The following is a 27,377-nucleotide window of genomic DNA, read 5'->3' on the forward strand; positions in this document are numbered from 1 at the left end:
CTTTGATCAAATCACTATTATGATTTTAAGTAAGCAACTTTCCATCTGTTATCAGTCTTCTTTCGGTAGTCAAATTTGTGTTCCATTGTAGCTTCGTAGCCAGAGAGACTATTCGTAGCACAAAGCGCAACTGAAACTTATAGGTGTGATATCAATACACCGCGTAACCGCAAATTTCTTCCGGCTTTACGTATTCGTGCTCCATAATTGTGTCAGCGTGTCATTTCGAAAACATCCCGTCAGAGTTGGCATTAGTGTGACTCCTTCGTTGGTGGTTTAAGAAATTTGTAATTTGCTCTACTCGTCTCAAAAACAATGCTGTCCTTAATCAATCGAATATTGGATTGGTTCAAAAGTTTACTATGGAAGGAAGAAATGGAGTTAACGTTAGTAGGTCTCCAATGCTCTGGCAAAACAACATTTGTCAATGTTATCGCGGTAAGTTTCTCTCCCTGTATATAGTTTTCTGAGCCTCATGACTCAGTCTTTTGAATGCAAGAAAGTTCCTGCTCTTAGACTTTTCGTATACAGGAAAATGGTTTTAAATTTTCTTCTTGATTCAATTTTCAATGGGCCTGTTGCACCAATTTATTTTATTGCTTTAATTGAAAGAACTAAGGCTCCCTACGTCACAGGAATTTTCCCGGAGTTTTTTGATCACCGGAAACCCCCAAAAAATCATCTTAAAAACGCCTCAGAATTTGGATTTCCAAAACGGTTGTTTCATATTGCCATACTTGTGACAAGAAATGATATGACAGACCTGGTTTCTTCATCACTTACAATGTATTTTCCCGTAAGGAAATGGCAGCCGCTTTTCAAATGCAAATATCGAGTCAATCGATAATTTTTTGATCAAAATGGAAATCAGAAATGGATTCCTCGTACGTTTAAATGGTTTAAATATTCATTAGATTCATAAGAACCGATGGGATAAACCCTATTTTTAAGGAAGACTGTAGTCAATTGGCGATTGTTTACATCTGCTTAGTGATAACAGACATGGACATTAGCTCAATATTTGGCCATTTTCATGAGTTTTTACTTCTTTTTCACCATTTGAAGGTAAGTTTATTTTGTGAATCAATTGTTTAGTGCCTTAGAATCATGTTAAAAGCTGACAAGGTATACTCTGTTACTTATTAATTCAGAACACACTCCGGCAGTCCAACGCTCAAACCTGGATGTAGCGAGTCAGTTGTTATTTCTTACTATTTCACCCTTTATTGCTTCACTGAAGACACCAAAATGATAGTATCAATCATTGATGATGAAAAAAACTTACCTTTGACAATACTGATAAGATGAGGAGACTGGTATGTTTTAGCTGGAGGCAAGGAAAGTAGACGTAGGATCCTTCTTCGGTTACCAGACCTCATTGATAAATTTTTCTGTATAGTGTTACACTTAAAACACACAGGATTTTAAAATAACATAAGTTCATTAAACGTGGGAACATTCTGAATGATATTGAGATGTTTGTTGAAGAGTTAAGAATGATTTACACGCATTGAGAGAACATCCATGGTTTGAGCGTTGGACTGCCGGAGTGTGTTCTGAATTTATAAGTAACAGAGTATACCTTGTCAGCTTTTAACATGATCCTAAGGCACTAAACAATTGATTTACAAAATAAACTTACCTTCAAATAGTGACAGAAAAGTAAAAACTCATGAAAATGGCCAAATATTGAGCTAATGTCCATGTCTGTTATCACTGAGCAGATGTAAACAATCGCCCATTGACTACAGTCTTCCTAAAAAAGAGGGTTTATCCTGTCGGTTCTTATTTATCTAATGAAGGTTTTAACCATTTAAACGTATGAGGAATCCATTTCTGATTTCCATTTTGATCAAAAAATTATTGGTTGACTCGATATTTGCATTTGAAAAGCGGCTGCCATTTCCTTACGGGAAAATACTTTGTAAGTGATGAAGAAACCAGGTCTGTCATATCATTTCACGTCACAAGCACAGAATCCACCAATCACAAGTATGGCGGTTGAAAAACGACCGTTTTGAATGGGTTGGTTCCAAAAACAGCTTTTTTTGAGTTTGAGAGGTCATTTCAAGGTTTTTTAGTAGCGCCATTGTTCTTTTCGTGAAATTTGCCATAAGAATCAGGCATCAATTTGCAAATCCCCGCACCTTGCAACAGGCCCATTATTACCTACTCTCAGCACTGAGGCGAGTGTTCTGCAGTAGGGATGGTCAAATATTTCAATAATCGAATATTCGATATTTGAAATATCGTCACTGAGATAATTGCATCATAATTGAATGTTGGTGGAAGTATTCGAATACTCGATTATTATTTGATTAATATTTGCTAAGCTAAAATTGTGATTTTCTCCTTCTTACCCTCCTACAGTCCGAAATTACGAGGTTAAAAAATTCCCCTCTAGACCCGCAGAACATTCAGTACAGAGCTGCATGCCTTGGAGTCCGAGTTACCACCAGTATGATGTGAAAAAAGTTCATCGTATGGAGAAATTTTTCCTGAAGTGCGAAAAATAGAGCTATGTGCAAGCTTTGTTCCACCACCCTATTATATTTGTGGAGCACTGTTACAGAAAAATGAAAAATCCGAGTAATAATCAGAAAGATTCGAATATTTGCTTTGAAGTATTCCAAATTGCAAGATTTGATTTCCTAAATAATTGCAATCAAAAAGTTGCAATCAAATAATCGCATCCGAATTTGATGTTAGTCCATTCCTACTGCAGAGATTCCTTCTATGAGCTCCAAAGGTAGGGTTGACAGAAAATCCTACCAAATTTCCATCGGAAACTGTCTGATACGCAGTTTGGAGCATTGATGTTCCCTTTCTGCTGACTCTATTCGGTGACCTGTGCTGCCTTTGACGCAAAGCCCACAACCCTGCCGGAATAGCACAGCAAATGTAACTTTTATTGCTGAAGGTGTATGGATTCATCCTCATTTTAAAATTTATATTTTATATTATTTGTCAGGTTACATGACAATGTAACTTTTGAAAATTTTCAGAATTGCAGGGCTCTTCTAAGAGGGAACTTTTCAAAAGGAAAATCTGCACAATTTCTCTTTCTTTATTTATAGGAAAAGGAATTCTAGTTATACTTACCGACCATAAGGACTACTAAAAATACAAACAAGGAATATCAAATTTATTCTATGTAAAGCCTCATACCTACTTCTGTTTCTTGCCTACTATGTTACATTAATTTCTGTCTTTGAAGTCTTTTTTTTCCTGTGAGGAAAAGAAAAAGTTATTGGATGATCCAGGATCCACGTCAAATTAGGGTTTCTGTGTACCCTTAAAATACAGGGACCTAGGTCCAAAGATTTATCTGAAGCAAGAGGATCAAAACCTGCTATCTAACCACTTTAGGAGTTAAATCCAGTGATTTTTACTGTGCGATTGGTGTTCTACAGGAAAATTTGAAGAAAAAGTATTTATGAGAATGCATAAATGTGCTTTGTCTAGTGGTCCATCCTGGTTGAGGTACCTCTATATTGAACCTAATGCTCCATGCAGAGATAATAATAATAATGATAATTATTCTTTATTTTTAATTTGTGTAAGAACATAAAATAGTGTCAGAAAAAAACAAAGAGTTATAAAAATATTAAACTAAGACTGAAACAACTTTAGAAGAACCTTACAGGAGTATAAACAATTACTAAAAAATTATCAACAGAATACAGACATATCTCCACTCATACGGCTGTACAATCTCTCTTAAAGGTGTATAAAGTGGTGGATTGTTGTATGCAGGGCCGGACTGGCCATAGGGGCGGGGAGGCGATCGCCCCCTAAAAATTTGCCGCAGAAGCCCTGGAGGGGCCCCTGCGGCGATTTTTTCGATTCGTCGTTTTTTTGTTCCCGGTAATGTTGTAATTTTCCAATCCTTCACAGTCACTACCATGCCTCAAAATCCTTGAAAATTTGTCTCTAAAAGACATAAAAGGTCGCCTAAAGTTTATAATGCAGAATATACAGGGAAATCTAGTGGGTTCCTGGGGCCCCAGAAATGATGAAGGGGCCCGGGCCTCCGAAGAATCCTGAAAATGGGTTATTTTGAAGTTCAAACACTCTTGAATTTGACTCCAAAAATGCCTAAAATCGCGTTTAAAAAAGTGTGAAATTTTTAAAATTTTCCGGGGGAGGGGCTCCCAAATCTAGGTTGCCTCCTAACTTTTCGACTGCCAGTCCACCCCTGGTTGTATGGACTGTGGGAGCTTGTAAAAGAAAGTATGTTCAGTTGTTAAAACATTACATTTGTCCCACTTTGAGCTGACTTTATTTCACGTTTGACGATTTTTTCCCCCAGTGTTGTAAATATTGAAATATTTTTTCGATTTTAACTGGTGCTTTTCCATAAAGAAAATTATGAGAACTTGATACTCGTATGGAGATGGAGTCGTCAGAATTTTGTTGACTGTGAATAAAACACTGCACGAGTCTATTTTCCTTTTTTTGAACATGGTTCTCAGAGCTTTGTTTTGAAGTTTAAAGATCTCATCCAGTTGGTTTTGGTTACAAGTACCCCAAACTGTTATACAGGGTGGGGCAAAAGTCTGGAGACGGCTGGATATTTTTTGAACGGCTGGAGTTAGAGAAACGAGCTTTAAGGTAAGCTCCTAGACCAAAAGAAATTATCTTTTGAGGGGGTCAAAATTTTGGGGGGACCAAGGGGGCCCCCCTAACTTTTTCAAATAGCAACCCCCATCTTGTGACACGTCATTCAAAAGGGCATAAAAAAAGAAAACTTTCGGCGCAAACCGGAAGTCTCTACCTATCACTGAAACAAAAAGGCAGCCTGAAATCTGTCGAAAATCGGTATTCCGACTTGTATCAAAGATTCGACTTCGAATTTGGTACCTGGGGGTTTTTTGGGTCGGGAAAAACGAATTTGGCATTGAATTTTCAAAATCTTTGCCTCATTTCAAAATGGCGGCTTAAAACCGGTCGAAACCCGGTTTTTCGGCTGTTAATCAATGGAGTCGCTCAAAATAATTTTGAGTAATTTCCAATCTAACGCAAAATTCCAAATTCCAAAACCTACCTCCTAAAAAGCGGCAAAAAATCAAAATTGATCATTTCGGCTTTAACCCACGCATAAACTGGACATTGGTGTTTTAGAGAAATTAGAGATAGACAAGAGAGACAGAGAGGAAAGTACATTTTTGCTACAATGAAAGAAATTAAGTCTGATATCTAGACCGTGAAGATTCCTACTGGTATCAACTATTCCTACTGGTATCCTACTCGAGGTCACTTTCGTTGCGATAAGCGCAAGGTAGATCATAATCTTCCTGATTAAATTGGTGAAGGTTGTCAAGATTTTACACTGTTTCAGTTTTTCTGTTCCTCTCATGTTTATTGCGGTATACTTCTAACTTTCGTCCACCTTAAACAATACCCGTTGTGGCAACTAAGGTACATCCTCTGAATCAAAGCTTAATCAGGATGCTGGTGTCGACGGCTGATAACATTTTCATTTTCAGCCTTTATTTCTCCAATTTAAATCTGGAAATCAGTCCTAACTTCGTGTACGCCGAAAGATTTACTGAAAAGGTTTCCTCTCGCGGTCTACGTTGTTTAAACGTGATTTTTTATTAAATTATCGCGGTTTACGGTATTCCGTGCAATTTTTTCCTTGAATCATGGCGAAACTTAGTGAAAAAGAAAGAGTAACTCTCTTAATGATTCGTGGTTTCGGTGATAGAGAAAGATCTTACGACCAGGTGCGGCAAATTTTCAACCAAACGTTCAATCAGCGCCCTCCTATTTCATAATCAGCCGTTGAAAAAACTGTCAAAAGATTTTCGGATACGGGTTCCGTGAAAGATGGTGTTCGAAGTGGTAGACCCCTGTCCACAACTTCCCCGGAGAAAACTGAGGAGGTGCTCCTTACTTATCAGGAAAATCCGCGAACTTCAACGAGAAAAGTAGCTCAAGCGACCGATACTGATAAACGTTCTGTTGCGCGTATTCTAAAAAAACACAATTATTACCCCTACAAATGTCATAGTGTTCAGGAGTTAAATGAAGACGACTATCCAAAACGCGTAGATTATTGTGAAAAACTTCGTTCGAAAATTGATAATCAACCAGATTTTCTTAACTTAGTTCTTTTCTCTGATGAGGCAACTTTTTACCTTAATGGTGCCGTAAACAAGTATTACGAAAGATTATGGACGGATGAAAATCCGCGGTGCTATCGTGAAATCCATACTCAAAACCCCCAAAAGGTAAACGTATGGTGTGGCATGATCGGTGGGCACACCATCGGGCCTTTTTTTATAGCAGGTAATTTAGATGGCGAATTTCATCTTGCACTACTTCAAACTCAAATCATACCCGCTATTCAAAACTTGTTTCCCGGGGAAGATTTTCAAAAAGTGTGGTTTCAACAAGAAGGAGCGCCCCCACATTACAGTTTAATCGTTCGAGAGTATTTGCACGCAACTTTTCCGAATCGTTTGATTGCCCGAGGCGTCGTAGGAAATATTTCGATCGCTTGGCCTGCACGGTCACCTGACTTGACCCCTTTAGACTTTTTCCTATGGAGACATTTAAAAGATAGAGTTTCCAAAGTTAAACCGCAGTCAGTCAGTGGCAGAGTTAAGAGAAAGTATTCGACACGAGGTTGAAGAAATTACACCAGAGATGCTGGCAAATGCAATTTTTGCAACGTTTGTTCGCTTAGGTCACTGCGAAATTACAGAAGGTCGGCAATTTGAACACTTGCTGTAAACTGGTAAGTCACCAAACAATTCATTTTCCTTTCTTTTGCGTTGGATTGGAAATTACTTAAAATTATGTAATTGAAAATTGAAACATGTGAATGAGAGGCAAAAGCGTGTTAAACCTTTCAATCGTGGACATTTTGGGAATAAAATTACCATATCCGCATTCCCCGAACTAAGAAACTGCCCCGATTTTATTTTTTGAGCGACTCCATTGATTAACAGCCGAAAAACTGGGTTTCGACCGGTTTTAGGCCGCCATTTTGAAATGAGGCAAAGATTTTGAAAATTCAATGCCAAATTCGTTTTTCCCGACCCAAAAAACCCCCAGGTACCAAATTCGAAGTCGAATCTTTGATACAAGTCGGAATACCGATTTTCGATAGATTTCAGGCTGCCATTTTGTTTCAATGATAGGTAGAGACTTCCGGTTTGCGCCAAAAGTTTTCTTTTTTTATGCCCTTTTGAATGACGTGTCACAAGACGGGGGTTGCTATTTGAAAAAAAAAAGTTAGGGGGGCTGGGGGGGCCCCCTTGGTCCCCCCAAAATTTTGACCCCCTCAAAAGATAGTTTCTTTTGGTCTAGGAGCTTACCACAAAGCTCGTTTCTCTAACTCCAGCCGTTCAAAAAATATCCAGCCGTCTCCAGACTTTTGCCCCACCCTGTACAGTAGTTAATATGACCGTACCTAGAAAAAAGAATAGTATAATGATAAAAGTAATTTAACATCACAAAATTTCACAAAATAATTTAGAACGAAATAAGCTTTGGATAATTTGGTTTTGAGTTCACACAGATGATCAGACATTTTCAATTCATTGTCCAGAACAAAACTTAGATGTTTAAATCTTGAAACCTCACTAAGTACAATATTTCCCAACAAAACCGTTGGGTTAGGCAGTAGACTGCAGTTTATAATTAGTCCAGGCGCCTGGTAAGTCTACCTGGAATTTTGGGTACACAGCGATTTTTTTGGTTTAAGTACTTGATGTTTTTTGGGTCGCTAAATCCGAATCTGAAGTTTCCTACCGCGTATCTGGTGAGCATTTTCCGCCATTTTGAAAAAATGGCCTAAAAAGGCCTTTTTTGCGGTTTTTTTTATATAGCGGCTACGCATGATAAAAAATCCTGGATTTAGCTAATGTTTTGAATAGCTGACAAAATTTGAAAGAAAATGGTATATGAATATGCTAGGTTTGCTCAAAAATTGAGGAACCTCGGATCACGGAACTTTGGAACGCCTCGGAACTTAGCTGACCGCGGCGAGCCGGATCACGCGTTAACGGGTGCGCCGCGAAAACGTGAATGGGCGCGATGTTCACGATGCTGTATCTTCCTCAATTTGTAAGCAAACCTAGCATATGTATACACCATTTTCTTCCAAATTTTGTCAGCTATTCAAAACATTAGCTAAATCCGGTTTTTTTTTCTCATGCGTAGCCGCTACATAAAAAAAAAAAAAAAAAACCGCAAAAAAGGCCTTTTTAGGCCATTTTTTCAAACTGGCGGAATATGCTCACCAGATACGCGGTAGGAAACTTCAGATTCGGATTCAGCGACCCAAAAAACATAGAGGAAGCCAAAAAAATCGCTGTGTACCCAAAATTCCAGGTAGCCTCATTTTTAGCTACCAGGCGCCTGGACTAAATCATATAGTTGGTATTTTCTGTGTTTACATTTAATCCATTGAAATTGCACCATTGTAAGAAATAATTTATGAGCACACATACATCACTTTCGAGCTCATCTATCAGTTTATTGCCGATCTTGAAAAGAATATCATCTGCAAAAAGTGAAATAATTAAGATAGAACGGATTAAGCTAGCTTTTAATTTTAAGTTCAGATAATCAGCTAAATCATTGATGAAAATAAGAAATACAATAGGTCCCAGAATTGAACCTTGTGGAACATCGCAAAGTATCCCCATTAAAAGGGAGAAAGTATCTATATTCTGTCAAGTTATTTTTATGTATTGTTTTCTGTTCCTAAAGTAGTTATCCAACCATTCAACAAAAAATTTATCAAGCCCTATTTGAGTAAGCTTTAATTTTAAAACATCAAAATTCACAGAATCAAACGCCTTGGAAAGGTCAAAGGATACAATTACAGAACTTAGATTGTTCTTATTATTGGCTGCAATTTTCTCAATCACTGAACTGATAGCAGACTGTCGATAATTTACGTCCGAACCCGTATTGCAAATCATGCAGTAAATTATTCTGAGATAAGTGGGTTTCAATTTTCTTAAATACCACCAATTCAAAAACTTTTGTTACAGAGGACACCAGAGACAAGGGCCTGTAATTATTTAGCTCTAAATTATCATCCGTTTTGTACAATGTATACAGGGTGTTTCAGACCACCCGTACCAGGCCTTTTTCTCGGTTGGTTTAGGTCGTACGAAGTCGGAGACCGCGGGGTTGAATAGGGAATTGACCCCAAGGAATCCGAATTTCGTGGTCCCGAAACCCCCCCACCCCCCCTCGGGGGGTAAAGGGGGGGTCACGATGCTAAAAGTCACGGTTCCCGACCGAATTGCGGATAGATCGCATCAGAATTGAAAAGCACGGAAAATTTCACGTGGAATTGACCCCTAAAAATCCAAAATCGGACCATCCTAGGCCCAAAAATGACTCCCTAAAGAGGGGGGCACTGTCCCCCTCCATAATTTCTCTTTGGTCTCAAAATTGACGTAAATTCTCCAGAAAAAGACGGTTTCCCAGGTAATCGACCTCGAGAAATCCAACTTTCATGGTCCCGAAGCTTCTCTAGCCCCCCTTGGGGGGTAAACGGGGGGGCCCAATTTTAAAAATCGGGGCTCCTTTCCGAATCGCAAATTCATTGCATCCAAATTGAGGAGCAGAACACATTTACCACTTAAGTGACTCCTAAGAGTTCTAACAGACCCCCTGAACGGCAGAAAGTAACTCCCTTAGGAGGGGGGCTTCGCCCCCGCCAAAAATTTCTCAAGATTCCTCTTTGGTCATAAAATTTACGTTGATTCTCCAGAAAAAGATGGTTTCCCATGGAATCGACCCCGAGGACTCTAAATTTCATGTTCCCTGAGCTCCTCGGGGTCGATTCCATGGGAAACCATCTTTTTCTGGAGAATCAACGTAAATTTTATGACCAAAGAGGAATCTTGAGAAATTTTTGGCGGGGGCGAAGCCCCCCTCCTAAGGGAGTTACTTTCTGCCGTTCAGGGGGTCTGTTAGAACTCTTAGGAGTCACTTAAGTGGTAAATGTGTTCTGCTCCTCAATTTGGATGCAATGAATTTGCGATTCGGAAAGGAGCCCCGATTTTTAAAATTGGGCCCCCCCGTTTACCCCCCAAGGGGGGCTAGAGAAGCTTCGGGACCATGAAAGTTGGATTTCTCGAGGTCGATTACCTGGGAAACCGTCTTTTTCTGGAGAATTTACGTCAATTTTGAGACCAAAGAGAAATTATGGAGGGGGACAGTGCCCCCCTCTTTAGGGAGTCATTTTTGGGCCTAGGATGGTCCGATTTTGGATTTTTAGGGGTCAATTCCACGTGAAATTTTCCGTGCTTTTCAATTCTGATGCGATCTATCCGCAATTCGGTCGGGAACCGTGACTTTTAGCATCGTGACCCCCCCTTTACCCCCCGAGGGGGGGTGGGGGGGTTTCGGGACCACGAAATTCGGATTCCTTGGGGTCAATTCCCTATTCAACCCCGCGGTCTCCGACTTCGTACGACCTAAACCAACCGAGAAAAAGGCCTGGTACGGGTGGTCTGAAACACCCTGTATACCCTAACAGTTTTCAGCCCCTGTGGAAATACACAAGCTGTAAAAGAATGATTGATGAATCGTGTAAGACTAGATACAGCTGGAGACTTAAGTAGGGTTACAGAGCCGTCTGGTTGCTTTCAAGTTTCAAGACGGTAATTTTTACACCAGTCATGGCAACCTTTCTGAAATACTCACAATCAGCTGTATTTTTGCATGGGGAGTTTTATTTTAGCGTTGGCCTCTCTTACATAGCAGATAAATTGTTGGCTCCTCACATGCATAACAATTTTTTAACTCTCCATTTTTAATTATTTGTTTTAGTCCAACCAGTTCAGCGAAGACATGATACCCACTGTAGGATTCAACATGCGGAAAATTACCAAAGGCAATGTCACCATCAAAGTTTGGGACATAGGAGGTCAGCCAAGATTCCGCTCTATGTGGGAAAGATATTGTCGGGGTGTGAACGCAATCGTGTATGTATCAACGTAGCAACTTTTTTTGGAGTGCTATGCACAGTGTATCAATACTCAATCAGGGGTGCAGAAACTGCTCAAGAGGGCAAGCTCTGACTTATGTGTAGCAAGTAGAATCTGTACGCTTGTGAGGAAAGAGTTACATTTCTTTTCTTTTTTCAAAAACTGAAGAGGGTTAAGAAAAACGTGCTGACTCATGAATATTTTCATCCTACAACTGGTAATTTGACACCTTTTTCAAGGAAGGATATAATCGAGCTGAGATTTTTACTAATCTTTGAGAGTGCGCGTGTGCACTCAGTCATGCAATTACTGGTCATTTAAGGGCTCACAGCACACTCTTATTGAAGCTTAGATCCTTTTTGTAAACCTCCAATCTGCTGAACGGTAATTGTAGCCCCACCCCCTTCTCATCCTCTATATCTACCTTTGAAACCTGTCTTGTAGGTCTGAAGCCTCTCCCAAAAATTAAGCAAAGCCACAAAATATTGACGAATTTTATCATTATCTTTGCAAAACCATCCACAAGTCTTGGAAACCCTCTGCATTGATTTTTAATTTCTCCTTTAAGATTAAGGCTCATCTGTCAGCATGAGTTCGAGAAAGAAGACCCCCGCAAAACGAGTAATTTCGAATTTGTCAAAATTCGAAATTCACCCTTACTTCAAGCAGGTGCTGTTTGACAGCTTGTGGTCTTCTGTCCCCTAAATAGTTTTAATATAATAATTCCAGGTATATGGTTGATGCGGCTGATAATGAAAAAATTGAAGCATCACGGAATGAGTTACATCAACTTGTTGACAAACCAGCCTTAGCAGGCATACCAATTTTAGTTTTGGGAAATAAGAGAGATCTGCCAAATGCTCTGGATGTTAAGGAGCTCATCGATAGAATGTAAGTAGTTTTCCAACTTTTAGCAGTGACCTTGATTACACCAAGAAAAAAAAACACAGTTATGCTACCATTACAACGGTAGTGATGTCACACAGGATTCCACGGTAGTAGAACCGTGGATTTTGATTCTTGTATCAATGCGCACGCATGGTTCGTTTGAGTAAAAGTTAAATGCAATTTTCTATCACTCACAAAGTCTTTTCGGATTCGAAAAATAGAGTGAAAATGGAGTCTTTCTAGCTAAAAATGAAAATAGGTTTTTCGAGCCCCTTTATTTAAGGTATTTTTTAAAGCTTATGGTGGACAGGATTGAAGCAGAAATGTCGAGGTGCTCGATCTGCGAAGGGCTGTAGGTCAACAGGGGGAAATGGCGTCAGGTTTAGAAGAGTATCAGGGTGTGCTGTAAAGCGACATGTATGTATGTAAGTGATGAAGATCTAAATTAAGACATACCCTGATAGGTGCCAGACAGACCATTCTGCATGACATTGTGACAAAACAACCTTTATGGTATGGTCATGTCCAGAGAATAACATAAGGCAGGTTGCCAAAGAATTAGATTTTAAATAGAATTAGAATATAGAAATTTTAAAATATATAGCTACATATTTTAAAAGGAAGATTACATTGGAAGCTCTAAAATCATTACTCTTAATCCTACTATTCGCTGATGACATCCTAATGGTTTTCCGCAGTCAATGTCTAGAGAATCTCGAAAAAGACACCTATGTACTCATGAATTACTTACTTCAGTGGTGCAAAATGAACTTCCTGAATTTTAATGAAGAAAAGACAGTATTTATGCTGATACATACTAGAATTAAATGTAAATATATTCGTGGATGAAAGGCAATTAGAAGAAGTAAACGCACTAAAATATCTTGGACTCTACCTTGATGATAAATTAAACTTTGAAATGCATTGTGACAAAATAAGATTTTATCCTGAGGATGTTAAGTAAACTCTGCGATAAAAAACTTCTTCTACTAGCCTATCACGCACTAGTCGAGTCTCATATAAATTACTGTATCAATACTTGGTCATGCGCGAGTAATAAACAGATAGAGGAAATCTTTATTCTCCAAAAAAAATCAATCAGAACCATTCTGAAACTGAAGCAAGATACATCATGCCGAGAACACTTCATAAAAAATGAGATATTAACATTACCGGCCAAAATAATTATGAGTCACTTAAAATTACTGGCCAAAAGGCTGAAGGGAGATAAGGCAGAGACACATAGGTATGGCACAAGATATCACCAATTTAGCAGTTTATCAGAGAACGACGCATACCTAACAAAGGCATGGAAATTCTTTGATAAATTGCCAAATATTATACAGGAAAGCATGTATAGTCCAACATTCGGTAAGCTGGCCACAAGGCATTTGATTGCAAAATACCCGTACTCAATCAATGAATTTTTGAATGTCAATGAATGAATTTAAGACGATTCGTATGTAAATATGTTTATACCTATCAGTACCTTTATTTAGAAAATGGCGTTTTTGTGAAGCCAAATGTGCAAAAAGCAAAAGAATAAATAAATAAATAAAAATAAATAAATAAAATAAAAAAAGATGATTCTTACAATGGCCATCTCGGGCATTTTATTGCTGATCATTGTGTAAAAAGTTTTTAATGAGAAGATTTGTACATCAAATATAAAAATATAAGATTAAAAGCAGATTGCGCAGTTGCCCTATGGTGATAAGTGATTTGTTTTTTACACTAAGTTTGTTGCCAATGAAGAAAATAAAAAAGTAGAATGAGCAGGTAACTTTGGAGTTATTATTAGTTTTCATGATGCATTTGTCCTTTCATAGGAGATTCATCTACGCAGTGAATTGAGACCCAAGATTTCGTTTGGGTATGTGTACGCCTTTGGAAAGGAGCTGATTACAGTGCTCTTCCCATTTCTTATTAAGGATTTTTAGAATATCACATTTTTTGTATCAGTCATTTGCAGAAATTGCTATGATTATGTATGATTCTTTGTCGTACTCTTTGGGTTCAAGGTAGATTTTAAGAAGCTGATTGATCATTGGGTAAAATGCAAACAATCTGTGATTTCTGCAGTGGTACGACTAATTGGAAATTATAAAATCTATGTAACTTGGCCACTAGTTTGACTTAGGGTAGTTTATGAAACATAGCCTGACGTCAGGCTGATTCACTTTTACTATGGATTTCACGTAAACATTTCAAAAATTCACCCTCCTGCCTTTCAAATTTGGCCGCCATCTTGACATTCGGAGCAATCCCTTTGACCGGAGGGCTTTTATGACTTCATAAATGAAATCTACGACCAAAATTACGTAGGAGTTGACACCTAACATGACACTGTATGCGCACTTTAAAGAAAATCGAAATCCCGGAGGCCTTATTATGGCCCCTATTTTGAAATTTAGGCAATTTTTGGCAATATGCACGAATAGCTATCTACTGACACTTGATTAACTATAAATGTATAGAATATGCATTTACAAGCCACAAAAACAGCCTGACTTGACTTTTTCAGCGCCTTGACCCGAAATTCCCGCCAAAAAAGCGAAAAATCGCATTTTCTCTATATCGGCCAAACTACAGATTTCGCGGTTTGTTGTTCCTCAATCAGTAGGTCTTCTAGTTGACATTACTGCAAAAAAATCGCGGGTGGTATGTTGACCGCATTAAAAGTGTTAAAATCGTACTGTGCGCTCATCTAGCAGCTTTTGAAAATTTACTACTATCTCTCCATTGTGTATTTCTCTTTGTTCAGTAATTGGTCATCTTTGCCTTTGCAGCTGCTTGTTTTTGGTTGAAATCCTCTCCTAATTCTATTCATAGCTGTATAAAATGTCCTACTTCCATTTTGTTTGTTTAAACATTCTATTTCTTCTGGTTGTTGGAGTGTTGATTCTTCCTTCTTTCTTATGAGCAACCTATTTACTCCTCCTCTTGTTTTAAGGTAATCTTCGTTTCCTCTTTTGTTTCTTTGCAGCTCTTTTCTCTTGTAGCATTTTTCTTTTCCATGATGTCTCCGTATTCCTCATCAATCCATACCTCTGTTCCCTTTGCTGCTTCTAGTTTTGCTTTCTCAGTTGCTATCCGAAGAACTCTGCACATAACGGGGGGCTCAGCGGCTCCTGGTAGATTTTGATAAAACTTTAATTTATTGAAATTTGATAAAGTTCAGTATTAGCACACAGCCAGGAAAATTAGCTCATTTTAACGAGAAGCCGAGATATTCGCGATTGAATCCTGACTATTTCCTATCACATCACAGTATGACAGAAGACTTACGAATCCCCTCTCCTCTGGTTCTTTGGCGTTTCCGGTCAGATGTCACACACACTTAGGTGTGCTTGTACATTCAGCCAGTCCAAAGGCCCTACGCTCTTCCTCTCCCCGCATCTGCCGATTCTGTTTCAGCAACTCTTTGGTCATTTCAGAGGAGAGGTGCGAGAAGTAGAGGACTCCATATTTCACTGCCCGAGCAGCTGCCTGGAGGAGATAGAGGGTCTCCCGGCTGAAGTCCAAAGTGTTTAAGCACAAGGAAAGGTGCGCCCATTTGTCTCCGGTACACAGAAAATTTTCCGCGTTTAATCGCAAATATCTCGGCTTCTACCCGTTAGAATGAGCTAATTTTTTGGCTTTGTGCTAATAATGAACTGTATTTCAATCTAGTAAAGTTTCATAAAAATCTACCAGGAGCCACTGAGCCCACTGTTCTGAGCAGGGTTCTCTCCTCTGGTGTTTTACTTCTTTCTCCCATGCCAGTTTACTAAGGCATTTTTATACTTCGTTTGTATTTCTTTATACTTGCTCAGGTTTTCGGTGACCCAATGTTTTATTTCATGCATTGTTCCCTTCATCACATTGGCGACTTTTTCTCTCACTTTGACTTTTACTAAGGGCTGGACACACGCTCAAAGTGAAGTTTCAAAGTGGTGGCTGTTCAGTCAAATGTTGCGCATCGATGCGTCAAAATAGGGTAATCAATGGCAACACTTGGCTGAACAGCCACCACTTTGAAGTTTCACTTTGAACGTGTGTCCAGCCCCCTAGGAAATGATTTGAGTCACACTTGAGCCCTTTGTAGCCTCTTGCATCTAACATCAAAGGCATGTGTCTTAAAGATACTAGAATATGATCAATTTGATTTACATCTTCATTTCCTGGGATTTTTCATGTTCAAAAGTGGATTCTTTTGTGATTGAATGCGCTGTTTTTTTGACGAAATCCTGCTGCAAACCGTACCATCATTTTTCCGTTATCGTTATTCTTTTCATGCAGTGTGTGGATTCCAGCTACTTCTCTTTGGTCTCCGCTCTCACCAACTTTTGCATTGAAGTCGCCCATAACTATTAACACGCCGTGTTGGCTTGTTTTAGCACACAATTTTACAAGTGCATCACTGAAATTTTCTTTTTCTGTTTCTTCTTTCTCTTCTGTTGGTGCATGTACCGATGTTATAGTTATATTTCTACATTTTCCTTCTATTCTTATTTGCATATTCTGTGGTTGACATTTTCGTACTCCAGGAGGGTGTTTCTTATCTTTTTCATATTAAAAATCTTACGTATCCTTGCACCAAATCGTCCGATGCTCTCACTTGTCCCACTATGCATATTGCTAAATTCTTTCTTGTTCATCCCTATTTCTCCTTGCCACCCAATTTCTTGCACAGCCATGATATCAGCAATGGCGTTTTCTTTTATTTCTCTGGTGACTTCCATCATTTCACTAACTTGTTCAGATTCTTACATTCCATGTAGCTAGTCGGATGCCTTTGGTTTTTTTTTCCATTATTGGTTTTCTTAGATCGATTTATTTGTGTGTTCTGTGGGTACCGAGGCTTTGTCTTGGTATTCATAACCAGGGTATGTTCACGTGGTAGGGTTGCTAGCCCTACGCACAACCCTCTTCCTTTTCCTGGGCTTGGAACCAGCCAGAGAGGAATAAGTCTTAGAATTGTACCTATGTTTTGAAAATTTCTACGATTTTTGCTGGTTGCTTAAAATTTTGCCCCCCCCCCCTCCCACGCCTTTCCCTTGTACGTCTTCAGTTCAGTGTGTATTGTATGTTAACTCAGCCGTTATTCCTTCTTTCAATGCGTTTATAACTTAAACTGCCAGTCAAGTAAACCTCATCTTCATATTTGCCGCAAAGCAATTTCGTTGATAGGTAGGAATATTCTGATTACTTCATAACGGTTCACAATATCAACAAAAATCAACATAAGTCAAAATATACAGCTAAAAAGAAACTATACGAGTTACTTTTACTACTTATGAGCAAGTTCTGTTCATTACTCTATGGGTCATGGGCCGCCTCAAAACGTCTACTGTTTCGATTGCCACTTGTTTTATTCTTCTTTATGTATTAGTGTGGTTTTTAAATTTTACCCTAACTTCACACATCTCATTAATTTGCTGTTACAGGGATCTTGTAGCAATCCAAGATCGAGAGATCTGTTGTTATTCAATCTCTTGCAAACAAAAGGATAACATCGATATCACACTACAGTGGTTAATCGCTCATTCCAAAGCCAACTCTCAAAAGTAATGAACTTGTTTTAGTTTTGTAACAGGTGAGGATCACAGTCATTTATGATGTGCCGACAATGGACCACTTCGACAAAGAAGAATCCTTGCCAAATAATTTTATGCCCCTCTAGAATCAAAAAGACGATCTGCTATCTTGATTTTGTGCTTCTACTTTTCAATGCTTAACTGAAGATGTCAGATTTTCTGTCACACTCTCGACGTGCACAAACTGATTTGGTGTGGGCCCTAAGAAATAAGAGCCAGTTTTGGTTCATAGTGTATTTACTTGTAAATTTTTAAAAGGAAATGCAGTGGACTCTATGAACATATCCACAGTTTGCTTACAATGAAGGGCCTGCAGCCTGATTGTTGAAATTTTTTGTTTGTCGGGACGACATAGATGACATAGGTTAAAAGGCAGAGCGTGATTGGTCAGCTATGTCTTATTGCTGCTTTGTCGTGCCTATGTCGGGTTGAACTCAGGACAAGCTAACGGCACCTCATAAGTTTCCGACAGTATGTCGTCCATTCCACCTGACAAAGGCACGACAAAGCAGCGATAAGACATAGCCAACCAATCACGCTCCGCCTTTTAACCTATGTCATCTATGTCATCCCGACAAACAAAAGATTTCAACAATCAGGCTGCTGAATAGAAATCTCTCTTTCATGTTTAAAGCGATTTAAATGACTTGAATAGTATTTAAATGATAAGATAAATAAGAAATTCTTTTGAATAAATATTCATAACGATAATAATAAAATCAAGAACTATGAAAATGAATTATGCAAGTGTTATTATCGATCAAAGTATTGTAATAGACCTGGGGTGAGTTTGGTGTTGTGTCCCGGAGCCCTGAGCCTATCTGCCTTGAGGGAGCAGCGTAGCTCTATACAGGGGAAATAACCACTAACACGTCTCTGATGGGGATCCCACTTTATTCCCCTAACACTTATGAACTAAACAGAACACGGATGAACACTCGAACTTCGTGACCACGAAAATGCACTCAACACAACAACTAGGCAGGCCTATCTCCGAGTGCCTAGGGCATTGGACCTCGGCGAATGTATTTTCTCCTAAAACACGTAGCCGACTGCCCAGAGTCAAAGCTGAAGCCGGCGGAACTTAGCTCCGGCCCTGAAAAGCCGGCGGAACTTAGCTCCGGCCCTGAAAAGCCGGCCATGAGACATCACTCGCCGCCAACCAAAACTCAAAACACTCGGTACCAAGGACATACAATTTCCCCGGAAATTTCGTGTGATCCATTGCAGTATCGGGCTTTAAGCTATCGACTTCGGCCCAAGTATCGATCTTTGAGCTATCAAAATGTAACCTAACCTAACCAAAGTCTGGTTGTATCAGGTGACCTAACCCAAGTGCGGTGGTGTCGAGTAACCTAACCCAAGTTGAAAGATTTACAACGTTGTTGAGTAATCTAACCCAAGTGCGGTGTTGTTGAATATCCTCAACATGGACCTTCGACCTATCGATTTCGACATCGATCTTCTACCAAACTCAAGTCAAACGATTTGCAACGTTGTCGAATAACCTAACCCAAGTGCGGTGGTATCGAGTGACCTAACAGGAGTGTGAAGGTGACGAGTAACCCAACTATTGATTTGCTACCTATTAAAGAATTTTACAGCATTGCCTAAAAAATTGAATATTTAAATTATTGGTTCAATTTGATCTCATCGCCATTCGATGTATCGATCTTTGTCTTACGGCGTTGCCTGATGGTGCAAAAAATTACTTATTTAAATCATTGGCGCGAGTTTGTGACAAAGACATGAAGCCGGAGCATTAAATGCAAAAAATGAAGCTACTTTTCAACTGGAGTCCCTTTATACCCAGAGTTAAGACAACTCGATTATCAGCTGACTGGCAGCCGTCCTTGGCTGGCCATGGAGGCACAAACGAGTGCACCCAACGAACGATATTGAGGGATAAGGTCAAGGATAAGGAATCCTGCGATGTCTGTCATCCAAAAACAATGACATCAACAAAATTGATCAATTAAATAGAAAATGAGATTGGTTTGTAAATTATTTCTTAATCTATTTTCATTTTGGACTGATAGAAATAACAATTTACCCTTGATAAACCACAATTAGGTAATATTTTCATTATTTTTGTTCACATTCGAGTCACCGCCATCTTGGTGCACTCGTTTGTGACTCCATGAGCGAAGAATTGGATTTTTTTTTAGGCCACTTTCAGCCCAACTAAAGGTGAGTGGTCGTAACTCTGGGTATAAAGGGACTCTATTTTCAACCACCTCTACTATTGGCTAGAGGATTGGCGGCGAAATTGGGACACGTTTGAAATTCAAATGTAGGGCGGGAACTGAATAAAATTGCGTAAACAATATATTCTAGGTTGATTTTTGCCCAAATTCTCTTACCCACTTATATTTTTTTAACTTTAGGTTACTTTTGGTCCGTCATCGACCGATTAATTTCCTTTGGGGGTAACGATCATCTAGGACTGTAACGGTCTGTTCGACCGGCAGGACCACCATGAGCAGAAGAAAAACTAACTTTATCTGAGATCTTTGCTTGTTACCGAGCCAAAATAGGTGTATTATAAATAGTCGCAGTCCCAACTTTCTCAGTATATTCGTTTTAGCCATTTAAAACACGTTTAGAAGAAGAAATGTGGAAAAATCAAGACAAGTTCAAATCAAACCGTTTCCCGCCATGGATTCCCGCGCTCATTTACACACTCACGCAAGCATCCAGCGCCAAACCAGGCTTCACTTTTTCCCCGTGCTTTCAGATACGAGCACTCCGTCTTTATGCCGTTGGTCAGTTACACCGACGATCGAAGGATCAAAATGTAACCTAACCTTTCTTGATTCTAGCGGCATCAAGTCCGAGCGCTACTTTCGACACTCTCAACTGTTGCTGATGGTGCAAATTAGAGTCCCTTTATACTGAGAGTCAAGACAACGTGAATCCATTTCTGATTGGTTCCCGTATTTTTAGGCCTCCTCAGTGTCACAAACGGGAATAAAGATTACATTTTCACCGATTGCAAAGATTGTGATCTGGAATGGGCCAGGGAATTACGGTTTCGGCAAGGAACAAACGGAATGAGAGAAGGAACAGAGAAAGGAATTTGAGAATGGGCCAACCAAAGATTACGAAAAACGTTCAATTTCTGTAATCTTTATTCCCGTTTGTGACTCCATGAGGGGGTGTTGTCTTGACTCTCAGTATAAAGGGACTCTAGTGCAAATAACACAGCACAACAAAGTTCGGGTTTTGGTTTGTCCTTCGAACCAAACCAATTTTTTTCAATTCCTAGGTGCTAAAGAAGCCCGAAAATGGCCATATTAACTTCAGGAAAATTGGCTGGTCCTCAGGGCGCCGCCATTTTGAATTTTTCAAAATTGAGAAAACCCCCCGATTAGATTTTTGCAATTATCTCCTCATCGGCTCATCTCACGAAAAAAAAAACAAAAAAAAAAACCAGCGGAAAGAGCATAAAATTTCCTACCGAAGTTATCGTCCTTTGTTTTTTCTGACTTAATTTTTCGGTCGTGAAATTAACGTTTTCTTCAAAAATTAGCTTAAAAAAGGCGCATATTTGCTGATTTTATGAGAAACTTTGCTTCATGCCTCCAGTCACGATTATCTAAGAAAAGAACTGTTACGCTCATTGAAAAGATCGTAAAATTTACTTCCATAAAACATGTGTCAATAGTTCCTGAACTTGATTTAATACTGTGAAACAGTAGTTTATTAGCTCCGTCCTTAAAATGTGATTTTTTCGACCATTTTCCTTAGAATCATGAAAAAAAGAGAAAGAAAACCCCTAAAAGCGTGACCCGAACTGTGTGAAAAGGTGGCAAAATAGTGCTGGGTCCAAACTATTTAGAAAAGAAACTAAAAAGTTCCAAAATTTTCAATTGGAGTCAAAAATTTTGAGCTCTAATGGATAACCAGTACGGAAGTTCATAACTGAAGGGGAAGAGCGTTCAGCTTAGGCAGGTAGCATTAGAATATTCAGTAGAGGTCACGGCGGGAGATCTATAATTTTGGGTCTTGTTATAGACCTCGTCAGTAGATCACAATCGTCAATGAGATCAAAAGCCAAAAAGTTCAACAATTTTCAATCAGAGTCAAACATTTTGAGGTCCAATGAGTACCAGTACGAAACTTGCCATCTTGCAATACATAACTTGTACTTCGAACTTGAGCTTTGATGCCATCTTGGATTTTGCGAGATTTTAAGGTGGGTTCACATGACGAGTGTGATCTACTGATGAGGTATTAAAAGACCCAAAATTATAGATCTCTCAACGTTACCTCACCTTAATATTCCAATGCAAACTGCCTGAGCGGAACATTCTCCCTCCTCAGTTTTGTACTGACACTCATTGAAGCTCACAATTTTTGACTCTGATTGAAATTTTTTAACTTTTTGGCTTTGTTCCACCCCCCCCCCCCCTCCTCCAAATAGTGTGGACCCAGCACTATTTTGCCACCTTTTTACACAGTTCGGGTCAGGTTTTTAGGGTTTTTTTCTCTTTTATTCGTGATTCATAGGAAAATGGTCGAAAAAATTATATTTTAGGGCGGAGCTAATAAACTACTGTTTCACAGGATTAAATCAAGTTTAGGAACTATTGACACATGTTTTATAGAAGTAAATTTTACGATCTTTTCAATGAGCATAACAGTTCTTTTCTCAGATAATCGTGGCTGGAGGCATGAAGCAAAGTTTCTCATAAAATCAGCAAAAATGCGCCTTTTAAAAGCTAATTTTTGAAGAAAACGTTAATTTCACGACCGAAAAATTAAGTTAGAAAAAACAAAGGAGGATGATTTTGGTAGGAAATTTTATGCTCTTTCCGCTGGTTTTTTTGTTTTTTTCGTGAGATGAGCCAATGAGGAGATAATTGCAAAAATCTATTCGTGGGTATTCTCAATTTTGAAAAATTCAAAATGGCGGCGCCCTGAGGACCAGCCAATTTTCCTGAAGTTAATATGGCCATTTTCGGGCTTCTTTAGCACCTAGGAATCGAAAAAAATTGGTTTGGTTCGAAGGACAGAACCCATGTTGACCAGTGATAACAAATAAATACATTTAAATACTGGTGCTACTTATCGAACCTAAGTTCGGTGGTGACCAGTGACGCAGGTAACCTTTGTTCCGTGCGGTGTCGAGTTCGGAAAAGATCAGAATTAGACCGTGTAGTTCACAGAGTAAGCCCCTAGACAATAGTGGAGTTCAGGGTCTGCTGGGTTTCTGAATTTCGGATTTGGAGGTACACGTAGATATGCCTCACAGAGGAATTATATCGGAACCTCAGACTTAGTGCACCGGAGTGTGGATTTCAAATTTGTGCTGCATTTAACGCACATCATGTCGACGGGTGAAATGCTCACTCGAAGTTAGCTTGTGCCATTTGTTTGGTGACAAGAGACGCAGTTCGAATCCCAGTACTTTACGGGTACTACCAGGAAATCGATCTAATACGTAAATTTAATGCTGATTTTGAGCGCACTTTGAGCGTTCACTTTGAGTCTGATACTTTCTGCTCCGCCAAGTTGTGCCTGCAAGTACTCTTCTATACCGTCGATCTCGTAAGCTCCGATCGGAAACAAAATTCCTGTTAAATTCTCGTCGGGGTTCTCGGAGTAGATGAACAGTCTGTCGATGTTTGGGATGTAATAGTAAGTGACAAAACCCGTAATCCCGAGCTCCTGAGGTCCGTCCAACTCGAAAGGTCTTGGTAGCGCTGACTCGAGCACGCTGCTCCTACCAGTCAACATAAACTTGTGAATCTACAACGTATGACGTTGAACGCCACATGTGTGAATCAGGAAGACCTCCAAAATGAAAAACGTTTATATATCATTCAAATTCACCAATTTCATCCATTTAGTTCTTGTTTTGACTTGCCATATAAAACCTTAAGTTCACAAGTTACTTATTCTTCATGTAATTTAATGATGTACCTGCCATGCTGTATCTATAAATGCAGATTAAATACGCAGTACAGGTGTGTAGCACTGTATTTAGGGCAGTAAGGCTGAGGGCCCTAGCGCAAACCTGTGCTCCCCCCCCTCGTTGTATGAATTAGTCAAAAAAAATTAGAGGTGAATTCCGACTCCCCTCCCCCTCCAACACTATCCTTTATATGCTAGGTCCTCGTTCAATTACAAGTCCAAACTGTAAAATCAGTCCCAGTCTCTTGCTCCTCCTTTCCCCCTTACTCATTTTTCAGGAAAAACATTAGGGTAATTTTAGAGGCTTTTCACGAAACAGGCAATTTTATTCATGAAGGCATAACCCTTTTACATTTTTTATCATAATATAAAAAAAGTCATGTGGTGGGGGACCTGAAAAATCACCCTGATCATCTCCCTAAATCAGGAGTTGCAGCTGGATAAAGAGGCTCCGATGTATGAACTTTTTGCACCAAGTCAATGAAATTATGTTACCTCCAATAATGCGCTACATTCAGGGTGTCTACTGTACGGGAAAAGTACAGATACACTGAAAAAGCAAGAATTTCGAAAGGTTGGTACGGAGGCACGGCACTGGTGCAGATTTTCCGTTAAATATCCGGAAATTCGAGACTTTATTGATAAACTGCAAAAAGTAGCATTTGGGGTATGCGATTCTCATTTATTAAGTTCCTGATTCGATTCCTCAAGTTCTTTGGTTTATTCCTTTGTCATTCTATCATTCCTCTTTCCCAATCCAAATGCAGTTTATGCGTGTGAGGTGAAGCAAAAGCATGGAAAAGGTAAGGGAAAAGCAAGGGTTTTTAAGAATCGCAAAAAAAAAAAAAAAAAAAAAAAAAAAAATTCAGGATAGTAAGAAAAAATGCAAGGGAAAGGTACTGAAAAAGTAAGGAATTAATGGCAGGTGACAGGGTGCCAAAAGACACCCTGTACATTACTCAAAAAGAATCTTAATACCTTCTCGTGACAGAGAAGAGGTCTTAACCCAGAGAGTTTGAAGAACTTTTCTTCCTAAGTGCATCCTTTAGCTTATCGTAAGCGTAAAGCATTCCTTTTGGTTTATGACAGATCTTTGAAGGGGATAGTTGGTCGTTCTGTTGATCTTTTAATGTCCCCCCCCCCTTCCCCTAGCGCAAAAAAGGGTGGTAGAATCCTCTGTGATCTTGCCGTGATGTATGATTTTATTATTTTTGCTTTTTTCACTGACAAGATCCAGAGGTCAGACCCACAAACAACTGACTTGTTTCTGGCTAAACATTGGCCCCATTATGTAACCCTTTTTCCTCAAGTTACCTTTGGTTTTTGATTTGCTAGTTTATTTAAGTTGATACTTCCTGATTGTCATATTGTCACTGCATGTACAAGATTTCATATTTGCCCAATTAGAAGTTCAATTTCTTCTTCTTCTTCTTCTTCTTCTTCTTTTTTTTTTTTTTTAAACAGAGCTAATCCGAAAACTCAGGATGAAGATGCTGAGAAGAGGATAGATCATGTGCCCAAATTGAGTAGCTTACTTCAAGCTTGGAGGCCATGCAGTGTTGGCAGTGGATCATTCAGAGCTAAGCTACCAGTACCGTTTAACGGCCCTGTTTAGTCTGCAACAAGTACAGTTCTGTTTTATTTGCTTGCATTTTGCCTATTTTTAACCTCTTTGTCTCAGTATTCATTTCGGAACTTTCGCTATTATATGAGAGAACAGCTTCTTGTTTAACTTTTAATTTTTACTTTTCTCTGAACCATGATCCCTGTTTGTGCAAAATTCTTTGTCTTAATCTTTATTCTTTTTATTAATGTGATAATTACTTTGTTCTATACTGTTTTATATTGCAAATCTTTTTTAGAGAACATAGTCACTTGTAATTCTATAAATGTTCATGATTCATTTTGAAGCTGCCCAAGTATAATGACTTGTTGCAGAAAGTAATCGTGAAGGTGATTGGTCCTAGAGTCTTATTTTGATCAAACTAACACTAACTGCACCATATCAACAACTAGATCTTAAATATGAACCAACTAACATTTTTTGCCCATCGGAGGAATACAGTCTATTGAAATTCCAAAAGACACTAGAACTGAGCAAAATAAGTTGATGCAAAAGAATTGTAAATAAGGAGAGGAACCGCATTAGCAACGTAGTTGCTACCATATTTGAATCGCATCCATCAGGAAGGAAGCGAAACGATTCCAGGGTTGTAAAAATCGTGCATCTTCATTTTTATCTAAAGTAAAGTCTAAAATAGCAAAAAAATTTCGTTTTTCTGCCAAAAAATAGTTCATTTCAAAGAATTGGATCATTTAAATTTTATATTAAGCATTCATTCACAATCAGACTTTTTAAAAGCAAAGAAGTTTTACAATTTTGAAAGTACTGTAGTTGTGTTTTGTCCCCTGTGCTAAATGTGATTCATTTGGCTCCTATATTGAATACAATAATTTTCTTTACCTTTCCATTGTTTTAAAATTCCTTCTTTTGACTTTAACAACTGTTGAAAATCATGTTCGGAAATTATCATCTTTTTTTTTTTCAAGTTAAAATTAGCTCAGATTTTTTTACATAATTAAATAGATTTTCTCATTTTAAACAGCTTTTGACTAGAATAAGACCAGTTCAGATAAAAGGAAAATAATCGCTCTGCATTCACAGCGCAGACTACTCTTTGATTATTTTACTCTTTTATTTTTAATATTTTAACATGTATCCAATTTATTTGTCATATTTAACTCACAAAATGTATTCACACATGTATTTACATTGCGTATGGTAGCTAAGAATGAATTTATTGCTACCTTTTTCACGTTTCTTTTCGGTGATGAAGCAATTTTGAGTTGTGATGCCTCTCCTCTCTTCGAGGCATATTTGCAACGGTTCAAAACTGTATTCAAATTAGTGATAACAGGCCGCAATACTAAGGCTCTTACTTATAGTTGCTCCTTGAATGCTTGGCTTCCTCAACCAATGCAATTTTTATGGCTTAAAGAGGTCTCAATGATTGAGGAACGACTGTGATTGCCACATTTACTCACACAGATAATTCAAATATCATCTCAGTTATCGATTTCACCATCCCGCCGTTGAAGTTTTCTTTGAAATTTGGACAAAACTGTAATCTTGCATAGGTGCGTAAAGTAACAGTGTATCTTGTGAGATAATAGAAAGCTTATTACTTTTTATACCTAATCTTAAAAAATGTGATAACATGGCAGCTTTAAGATATCCAAAGATTACAATGAAATCCTTGATATAAACCTGCACCAAATTCAATGTAAGAGTTGACGTAGTCGCGGCCTTTCTTTCTGATTGCAGAGCAAAATGACCTGAAGCCTTAGACTCTTCCACAAAGTGTATTATTCCAAAAAAAAAAAATTATGCAATGACTTCAATTTTCAGCTCAAAGCATAAATTTTCTAGAGTCCATTTGTACAACTGAGGCCTAATCCCGTCCGATTTTTTCTTCTTACTAGGTGTTTGAGGGCAACTGTGGCTATTTGACCTTGCCTTACTCTGAAGAACTTTTTTCATCTTTATTCACTGTCTCTCTTAGTTTATCTTTACTGTGTAGATCTCCAATTAAAGAATTACTTCCCTTTTAGACTTTGTTCCCCCTTCAGCTCTAAATTCCTTAGAATCAAATTATGCCTATGATGTGTAAATTGGCACTGTAAGCTACAGGATCTCATCTTTATTATTATGAAGAATGCACTTACATAAAAGCTGCTTTCACATCGCTTTTTGGCGCTCTCCCAGTAGCCAAAGTTCCCCATCCTCCCAAGAGCCTTCACAGTTGGCTCTCCCTCTTTTCTTGCCAAACCACGATGGGTTTTAAATTCTTTTAATGCGGTCAACACACCACCCGCGATTTTTTTGCGGAAATTTCAACCAGAAGGCCTACTGATTGAGGAACAACAAACCGCGAAATCTGTAGTTTGGCCGTTTTTTAGAAAATGCGATTTTTCGCTTTTTTGGCGAGTATTTCGGGTCAAGGCACTGAAACAGTCAAGTTAG

At 38.7% G+C, this 27,377-nt stretch overlaps 1 protein-coding gene across 2 annotated transcripts; it reads left to right on the forward strand.

Annotated features, from left to right (window-relative positions):
* Positions 1–25,822, forward strand: Arl8 (ADP-ribosylation factor-like protein 8). 2 transcript variants are annotated; one of them, XM_019053603.2, is made up of 5 exons: positions 7–438; positions 10,810–10,964; positions 11,697–11,858; positions 17,285–17,433; positions 24,818–25,004. In XM_019053603.2, the coding sequence occupies exons 1-4, from the start codon at positions 316–318 to the stop codon at positions 17,406–17,408; spliced, it is 564 nt and encodes a 187-aa protein (XP_018909148.1). In that variant the 5' UTR covers positions 7–315; the 3' UTR covers positions 17,409–17,433; positions 24,818–25,004. The 2 variants fall into 2 exon arrangements, with proteins under 2 accessions (XP_018909147.1, XP_018909148.1); XM_019053602.2 differs by lacking the exon at positions 17,285–17,433 and having other exon boundaries at positions 1–438; positions 24,818–25,822.
* Positions 25,823–27,377: the final 1,555 nt, after the last annotated feature.

The sequence above is a fragment of the Bemisia tabaci genome, chromosome 2, assembly GCF_918797505.1.
Source record: "Bemisia tabaci chromosome 2, PGI_BMITA_v3".
Taxonomy (NCBI): Eukaryota; Metazoa; Arthropoda; class Insecta; order Hemiptera; family Aleyrodidae; genus Bemisia; species Bemisia tabaci.

What these genes read in the sequence shown, in the direction of transcription:
- Arl8 (XM_019053602.2), top strand. Translation starts at nt 316, where the DNA reads ATGCTGTCCTTAATCAATCGAATATTGGATTGGTTCAAAAGTTTACTA. An exon ending in CGGGGTGTGAACGCAATCGT is followed by an intron (nt 10,965 to 11,696) that starts GTATGTATCAAC and finishes TAATAATTCCAG; the next exon opens with GTATATGGTTGATGCGGCTG. An exon ending in AAGGAGCTCATCGATAGAAT is followed by an intron (nt 11,859 to 24,817) that starts GTAAGTAGTTTT and finishes TTTTTTAAACAG; the next exon opens with AGCTAATCCGAAAACTCAGG.